The 8,699-nt window shown below is 35.1% G+C and overlaps 1 protein-coding gene across 2 annotated transcripts; it reads left to right on the forward strand.

Moving 5' to 3' along the window:
- The first annotated feature begins 531 nt into the window (after positions 1-531).
- Positions 532-3,078, forward strand: LOC107887240 (mitochondrial outer membrane protein porin of 36 kDa). 2 transcript variants are annotated; one of them, XM_041093681.1, is made up of 7 exons: positions 561-770; positions 850-917; positions 1,194-1,304; positions 1,494-1,580; positions 1,754-1,962; positions 2,131-2,443; positions 2,739-3,078. In XM_041093681.1, the coding sequence occupies exons 1-6, from the start codon at positions 722-724 to the stop codon at positions 2,435-2,437; spliced, it is 831 nt and encodes a 276-aa protein (XP_040949615.1). In that variant the 5' UTR covers positions 561-721; the 3' UTR covers positions 2,438-2,443; positions 2,739-3,078. The 2 variants fall into 2 exon arrangements, with proteins under 2 accessions (XP_040949624.1, XP_040949615.1); XM_041093690.1 differs by lacking the exon at positions 2,739-3,078 and having other exon boundaries at positions 532-770; positions 2,131-2,704.
- The last annotated feature ends 5,621 nt before the right edge of the window (positions 3,079-8,699 follow it).

The raw sequence follows: 8,699 nt of genomic DNA on the forward strand, positions 1-8,699 counted from the left end.
TGAAAATTTATTTCTTACAAATATTAAATTATTATATAATTTTATTATATAATATATTTTTAAATTTTTTATTTTCTATTATTTTAATAGTGTTTAGTTCATTTTGAACACTAACTTCTTAAAAATATAAACAAAAAGGGTTATGTACATTAATTGGATAATTTCAACCTAAATAAAACAATTAATAGATGTGGATTGCCTTTGCTTTGAAAGCTAGAAGCTTTGGTTAGAAAGTTTAAGGATCAATTTGATAGAATTTGTAAATATGAAAGGTTAAATTTATTTAATTATTTAAAATTAGGATCAAATTAATAGAATATGTAAGTATTGAGGACTAAATGTGTTATTATAACAGTTAAAAATTAACATGGGAGCAACTAAAAATAATTCAAATGTTAGTGCCTAAATTGAAAATTTTTAAAATTAAGTGACTAAAATAAGAATGTGGGTATAATTAGATGACCATTTGTGTAGTTTATCCTAATAATAATAGACTTCTACTTAAAAACGTGATCAGGCGACGAATTGCCCAATGTGCCCATTCCTGATATCAGCGGCCAAGGCTTTCTCACTTCATGATCAACGGTCCATAAAACTCCTTTTATTTTCAAATTAAACGGTTTTTCAATTATTATTATTATTATTATTCTTTTCCATCCCTGTCTTTCGCAACCAGCCTTCGTTTCTCACTTTCCTCTCCATTTTCTCGGCGAAATCAAGCATGGGGAAAGGACCTGGTCTCTACTCCGATATCGGAAAAAAGCCTAGAGGTGAAGTTTTTTTCTCCTTTTATAGTTTATTTTTCATTTCAGCTTCCTTTGTTCATTTTTGTTTTTGTTTTAATTTCAGATATTCTTTACAAGGATTACCAGGCCGACCACAAGTTCACTGTCACTACTTATACCTCCAATGGAGTCGTGAGTTTTTCTTTTAATTTTATTTTTAAATATTCCAGATGATATGGTGAAACATCTGCTCTCTTCAGTTCCGATTGTTTTAATTTATTTTCTTTGTCATAAACGAATTCGTAATTCATATTTTAGCAAAGCCTATTAATTTGTATATGAATTTTTTTCTCTTATTTGTATATAATTTTTTCCAATACGCTCGCATGAATATCTGATCTTATGAATTTATGATTGATCTAGAGATTTATGATTTTGGCTCATTTTTTCCCTTTTCAATTATGTCAGGCAATCACATCAACTGGGATTAAGAAAGGTGAACTGCTTTTGGCTGATGTAAGTACTGAGCTGAAGAACAATAACATCACAACCAATGTCAAAGTTGACACTAAGTCTAATGTAAGTTGTAGAACAATTAGATAAGTCTTCGAATTTTAAAGGTCGTGTTCATATAATCATTGCATGCTATCTCATTACGATGAATACAAAGGTAAGCAATGTTTTGGTCTTGTACTGTTTTTACTCATTGTCCGGGTGAATTCAGTCTTGGCTTAAGTATTATCTCATTCTGTTTTTTTTTTTCAATAGCTTTTTGCCACTGTTACTGTTGATGAACCTGCACCTGGATTGAAGACAATCTTTAGTTTTATTGTCCCTGATCAAAGGTCTGGCAAGGTAATAGACTTCCTTACTCATGCCATTAACTTCCTTTTTTTTTTTTTAATAATGCCAACATTTTCTACATCCTGGTTTAGGTAGCTAGCTGTAGCTATGTTTGTCATTTACTTCTGTAAACTTATAGGTTTCATCATGTGGTCATGACATGGTCTTTGTCATTATTGTGACAGGTGGAACTGCAATACCAGCATGAATATGCCGGCATAAGCACTAGCATTGGTTTGAATGCTAATCCCCTTGTTAACTTCTCTGGGGTGGTTGGAAACAATTGTGTCTCAGTGGGGACTGATCTCTCATTTGACACCGCCAGTGGAAACTTTACCAAATTGAATGCTGGGCTGAATTTCACCCATTCTGACCTCATTGCTTCCCTAACATTGTATGTAGTTCCTCGGCGGAGTTGGCTTTAACTTTTAGTTTACTTATTCACATATCCATATTTTCATATGGAACTTCCAGTAAACTGGTTTTTTCTTTCTGTAGCTTGTGCATGTATTCTGTTATTGTGCTTGTGGTTTTGATGAGGTTAATTTGTCGATAACCACAGAAATGATAAAGGTGACACTCTTAATGCTTCCTACTACCACATTGTTAGCCCATTGACGAACACAGCGGTTGGTGCGGAGCTGACCCATAGCTTTTCAAGTAATGAGAACACTCTCACAATCGGTACACAGCATGCTCTTGACCCGTTGACCACAGTGAGGACTCGACTGAACAACTACGGCAGAGCAAGTGCTCTTATCCAGCATGAGTGGCGCCCAAAATCCCTCTTCACTATCTCTGGAGAGGTGGACACCAGAGCAATTGAAAAGAGTGCTAAAGTCGGGCTGGCGTTGGCACTCAAGCCGTAGGGAAAGGTAATATCATTGTTTGAATGAAGGGAGGCCTTTACTTTTGATTGTTGAAACCGGAAGTCTGGAAGACTCGGGAGAGTAATAATGTTCTTTGACGGATTTTTCATGATCTTGGATTGAAAAAATAATTGTGATTGGCGAACTGAAATTGGCAATTTGTTATGTTAAATTTGCTAGGGCGTACAGTGTTTTTTTTTTTTTTGGTTTAAAAAAACGAGGCTGTAGCCTATTCATCTGTGAAATGCAAATGTTGCTTACATGCTATTACTTAAGTTGTTTCAGTCATTAAACTTGGCAGGCAGAGGATGAGGAAATTATAATATCTTAAGAAAGAGGATCCAATAGGAAAAGGAAGGGGCCTTTCCAGTCGTGGCTTAATCAAGGAGTAGCAATGCAAGAGCCTGATCACTTTGTTAGTGTAATAGTATAATGTAAATTAGTAGCATACGGAATGGAATTATGTGCTTTTGCTTCAGCCCTCGAGGACCTGGAATTTGGGAGAACTACCTAATATTATTAGTGGAGTCCATTCCTCGTCCCAATTAAACAAAATATAGTGCTGTTGCTAACGGATGCCAATTGATTTAGTTTAAGAATAGTGCAAATGTGGTAAAACCACCATGGAGTTAGAAGCTAAATTGCCTTTTTATTTTTATCCTTTCTACTCATAAAATAGATAAATTAGTTTATGTACGTTAGATTAAAGAGTAAATTAATTTTTTTGTTAAAAAGTTTATCAAATTGTACTGTTAAAAGTTAGCGTTATTGATGGTATAATCGGCCAATGATGTGACATGCAATGTGTATTTTATGTTGATGTATAAAAATTAATTTTTATAGTAGCAATGGAAGGAACTTTTAACAAAAGAAATAATTTACTCTTTGATCTAATATATATGAATAAATTGACCTATTTTTTAAGTATAAGGAGTATATATAATCCAACTTCTAGTACAAAGGCTTTCATGGTACTTTTATTCTTGAAATGTATTTTAGCAAAGATACAATGTTACAAGCTTAAAAGAGAGGGGCGAGAAAGGGATAATAGATGGAATTGAGAAGAAGGTTGAACATGACGATGGGATACTTTAATTTATCTAGCTCCTCCTTCAATATGTAGTCTTGGCATTATAATTGGATTGAATTACATTCAAGGTTATTATACTATTAATAAGTTTATATTTTAATTAATTACTTCAAAATAAAATAGTAATTGAATTATTCGAAAATTATCATTTAAATCGCTGGGTTATTAAAACCAATATTTTATAGCCTTATCTATTTGCACTACTTGCACCAATTGAAAACTTTTATTCCTCCTCTTTTACAATTTAGTTTTTTCTATGAAACAACATTATTCGTCACAAATCTACAAATTAAAATCCAAACAACTTTCTTTTCCAATCTCTAAAACTGACATTTAGATCAACTTGACCTAAATGTATGTTCTTTTACTGGTTGATGGGTACTAATTTATTGTACTGATTATCAAATCATTGCTTAGAACTTGCTAGCCAAATGTTTTTATAAAAAAAAAATCTTAACAACCTAGTGACTTAAATAAAGATATTTGAATAATTCAATGACTTAAATGAAAATTTTTAAATAATTCAACGACTATTTTGTAACTTTTTAATGTTAAGTGACCAAAACATAAATTTACTAGTAGTTTAGTGGCTTAAGTATTGTTTACCCATCTATAGGTGGAAAGTTACAATTATTCAGTTTTAATTTTAGGGAGAATTACTTATTTAACATTTCAACTTTGTAAAAAAAAATTGTGTTTATCATTTAACCTTTTATTTTTTTCAACTTTTTTAACCTTTAAAATAATTGTGTTTATCATTTTAACTCAAAATGGATGGAAAAATTTAACCTACTGCTAAATATAGATGGAAAATTTCAACCTATTGCTAAATATCTAATGTGGCACCAAGCATAAATCATAATAGAATGACATGACATTGTAGGCGTGAAAAAAATTGAGGTTTAGGGAAAGAAGACCCAAAATATGAAAACCTAATAAAATTAAAGAAAAAAAATTCAGCTAAATCTATATAGCAGTCGGGGGTTAACAAAAAAAAGAATCTCTTCACCTTGAATTGAATCAAGTAGATAATTTGAGAATTGATGACATCAAGCCACTTCAATCTTCAATCACTAGCTTTTCGAATTCATCGCTGAAAGCTTTGATGACACAAGTAATCTTTGGTGATTTCTCAACAATAGTTAATGAATACCAAGTAAGTTCAGATAACTTAAAGTAAACTCGTAACCTGTCTAATTATATGATTTGCGAATGAATGATGATTTCATTTATTAATGGCATAAAATCTTATGAAATGCATTATTGATATTCATATGTTGAAAAATTGTCTCGGTTGAGGTTAAAAAGGGAATTCGATGGATAAACCATGAATGACATGTGAATTGAGATCCTGCATGTGTTGCAGTAAGGATTTAACTTGGACGAGTAATCCGTTAATCTCAATTATGAAAAGGACCTTGCCGGACGGATGTTCCTTTGGATGATCGAGCCTCCCAAAGAATATATGTGCATTATGGATTTAGCCCGGACGGGTAATCCGATTAGGGTCTAAATTTAGCCTGGATTGGTAATTCAAATCCAAGCTCAATAGAGGTGTTTGTCGCTATAAGGGATTTAGCCTGGACTGGTAATCCCGACATCACCTCATGAATACATAAAATGGGGGATTTAACCGGGACTGGTAATCCCACCATAAGATGTGAGGTTCGCAGGAGTGTATACCTGAAGTGATCATCCTTACGAATTGACGGTTAATGGATATTCCATTGAGATTTCCTAGAAACTCAACGGGATTAACATGGGATATATGTACAAAATAAGATGTTGAATGATGAGCTCATCTAAAATAAATTATATGGTGCCTTGTTATATGACCAACTCTTTGAATGAATGTATGTGATAGGGAAGCCATTTCATGCGTATTGATTTTATTACCCAATTTGGTTGTATGCTAATTACTTGGTAAGTTTACTTTTCGATTATTCGAGCTTACTAAGCATGTAAATGCTTACCCCTTTCTTTTCCCTGCTTTTCAGAGCTCAAGGACTCGTAAGGATTGAAAGACGGTGGGGAGAGCCAGCACACTATCAAATAGACCAGCTTGGTATAAAGACATTTCTAATTTGGTCAATGGCATGTATAGGACTTTTGAGTATTTTTTTATATGTGTCATTTGATTTTCCAAATGAAGGCATGCAAAGATGTACGTATCTTTTTGTATATGACCATAGGAATTGGCTTATTTTGAAATAGGCTATAACCTATAAATCTATGCAGGTTTATACTTCATACGATGGTTTATTTCCAATTGGCAATGAGTCTCAAGATCGAGCCAATCTTGAATGTGTTAAAGAGACATTGAATTCCCTTAAAAAGAAGATGGGAAATAACCTAGCATGTGTGAAACCAATGATATGAGGTTTCCATGCAATAAGTTTTGCCAAGAACATTTATAAGAGTATAATCATGTTTTACTTTGCATTTGACAATCATTAAGTATAAGTGATAAAAAGGGTGACCAAAGGCTTGAAAAATAGCCTATTAGGGTCCACACGGGCCATGGGCGTGTGGTAGGGCCGTGTGACCCCTGCACCTAAAATTTTAAGTCAGTGTTGTACACGGGCAGGCCACACAAGCGTGGGATCTGGCCTTGTGCTCCTAATCGTATGATAAGGGTAAAGTCAGTGTTGCACACAGGCTGAGGGCATGGGCGTGTCCTAAGCCACACAGGCATGTGTGACCACACGGCCCCACCCACGCGGGCGTGTGACCTTTCAAAACAAGAGAAATTTTCTAACGTGCCCAAAGTTTAACGAATGTTCCTAATTTTGTCCTGATATTCGGGTAGAGTAAGAGGCTCTAAACAATGAAGTCAAAAGTCTTCCTCCCTAATGGTGATTAGTTTGGGGAGTGTAGAGGATCAAAAGCCGAAGTGTAAGAGTTGCAACAAATTTCACTTCAGAGAGTGCTAAATGAAGAGTGGCACAAGTTTCAGATGTGGTTCTCTTGACCACTTTCTCAAATACTGCCCAGAGCGAGTCGAAAAAGAAGTGGAAGTAACCCCAAAGTTGAATGCTCCCATTTCATGAGGTAGACCTCTGAGATACCCTGGGAATACTAGTGGCAGTCAAGTTGCGACCAAAGACGCTGCAAAACCAGAGGTTCGAGCCTCGACAAGGACGTATGCAATACGCGCTCGAGAGGAAGCCTCTCTCCTAACATCATCACGGGTACTTTTTCTCTTTTCAATACATGTGTTATTGCCTTCATTGATCCGAGGTCGATGCATTCATACATTTGCATGAGTTTGGTGTCTAGTATGAACATATCAATTGAGCCTATGAAATTTATTATTAAAGTGTTGAACCCGCTAGGCAGGTCAGTCTTGGTTGATAAAGTCTGTAAGAATTGTCCTTTGACGATTCAGGGTCATTTATTTTCTGGCTAACATTATGTTGTTACCATTTGATAAATTCGATGTAATACTTGGTATGGATTGGTTAGCCCTGCATGATGTAATTGTAAATTGTGGTAGTAAGTATATTAAATTGAAATGCCCGGATGGTTAGATTCTACGAGTTGATTCGAGAGAATTGGGTTCACCGCCGGTTGTAATCACGACAATGGTTGCTCAGAGATATATGAGAAAAGGGTATGAAGCCTACCTCGCATTTGTATTGAACACTAAGGAAACAAAGTTGACGATTGAGTCTGTGCCAATAGTATGTGAATACCCAGATGTATTCTAGGAAGAATTACCCAGATTACCTCCTGAAAGGGAGATAGAGTTTAGTATTGAATTGGTGCCAGGAACAGCTCCCATTTTTATTGCCCAGTACAGGATGGTGCCGACCAAGATAAAAGAATTAAAAATATAGTTGCAAGAGCTGACGGATAAAGGTTTTGTAAGGCCATGTTTTTCACCTTGGGGTGCCCCTGTATTATTTGAAAAGAAGAAAGATGGTTCGATGAGGCTATGTATAGATTACCGCCAATTGAACAAGGTAACTATCAAGAATACGTATCTTTTGCCAAGGATTGATGATTTGTTCGACCAGTTAAGATGAGCCACCATGTTCTCTAAGGTAGACTTGAGGTCTGGCTACTATCAGCTGCGAGTTGAAGAATCGAATGTACCTAAAATAACATTCAAAACGAGGTACGGCATTATAAATTTCTCGTCATTTATGGACCTAATGAATAGGATCTTTCGGGCATACTTGGATAAGTTTTTCGTTGTGTTCATTGACGACATCTTGATTTATTCCAAAGATGGGACAGAACATGTGAAGCACCTGAGAACTGTGCTGCAGACCTTGCGGGAAAAGCAATTGCATGCTAAATTTAGCAAGAGTGAATTTTGGCTCCAAAAAGTCAGATTTTTGGGTCATATTGTTTCAAATGAAGGCATCTGAGTTGATCCAAGTAAAATCTCTACTATCGTCGAGTGGAAATGTGACATCCCAAAATTGACCCTAGTCGGGAAGTGGTTTCGGGACCACAAAACCGAGTCATAATAATAATTAGCCATCATATTTGATGCTTATTATATGTATATATGCATGTGTGAAAATTTCATGTTTGAATTTTGTTAATTGTAAGTGAATTTTATTAAATAGGACTTATGTGATAAAATTTAGAAATGTGCTAGGCAAATGTGAAGTGGCCTATTAATGCATGTTATGAAAATGATGGGTTTGCATGTCAAATTACCCAAAATTTGAGCTAGTGGCCGGCCATGCTATGGGTGGAAACATGTTGGGAACATGTTGGCTTAGTGTGTTATGTTAGAAAGAATAAATAAAGGGTTAGTAATTAAGTAATGAAAAGGGAGGGGTGATGAAAACAAAGTTGTCTCATCCATCCCCCCTCCATTTTTACCGTAACTAGACAAAGAAAAGAAAAAAAAAAGAAAGGGTGTTCATCCTTTAACACCTTGGCCGAAAATTTGAAGGAGGAAGGAAGAAGAAAGGTTGAAGAGATTCGGCCATGCATGTAACTAGGCTAAGGTATGTTTGATGATGTTCCATGAGATGCATGCATGTTTTAGTTGTTAGTTTGGGTTCTACCTAGCCCATGGTCTAAATCTTGCTATGTGATGGAGATGATATTCGGCCTTGGTGTTTCTAATTGGAGGTATGTTTGTTTTTATTTCTTGATAATTTATGTGAATTTGAGTTAATTGTTAAGCTCCTTTCACAGCCCATGAAT

This window comes from Gossypium hirsutum, chromosome A03 (assembly GCF_007990345.1).
Source record: "Gossypium hirsutum isolate 1008001.06 chromosome A03, Gossypium_hirsutum_v2.1, whole genome shotgun sequence".
NCBI classification, from domain to species: domain Eukaryota; kingdom Viridiplantae; phylum Streptophyta; class Magnoliopsida; order Malvales; family Malvaceae; genus Gossypium; species Gossypium hirsutum.

Excerpts from the sequence above, each read along its gene's own strand:
- LOC107887240 (XM_041093690.1), top strand. The coding sequence starts at position 722 with ATGGGGAAAGGACCTGGTCTCTACTCCGATATCGGAAAAAAGCCTAGA. Across the intron at positions 1,305-1,493 it reads AAGTTGACACTAAGTCTAAT|CTTTTTGCCACTGTTACTGT; the intron begins GTAAGTTGTAGA and ends TTTTTTCAATAG. Across the intron at positions 1,581-1,753 it reads CTGATCAAAGGTCTGGCAAG|GTGGAACTGCAATACCAGCA; the intron begins GTAATAGACTTC and ends TTATTGTGACAG.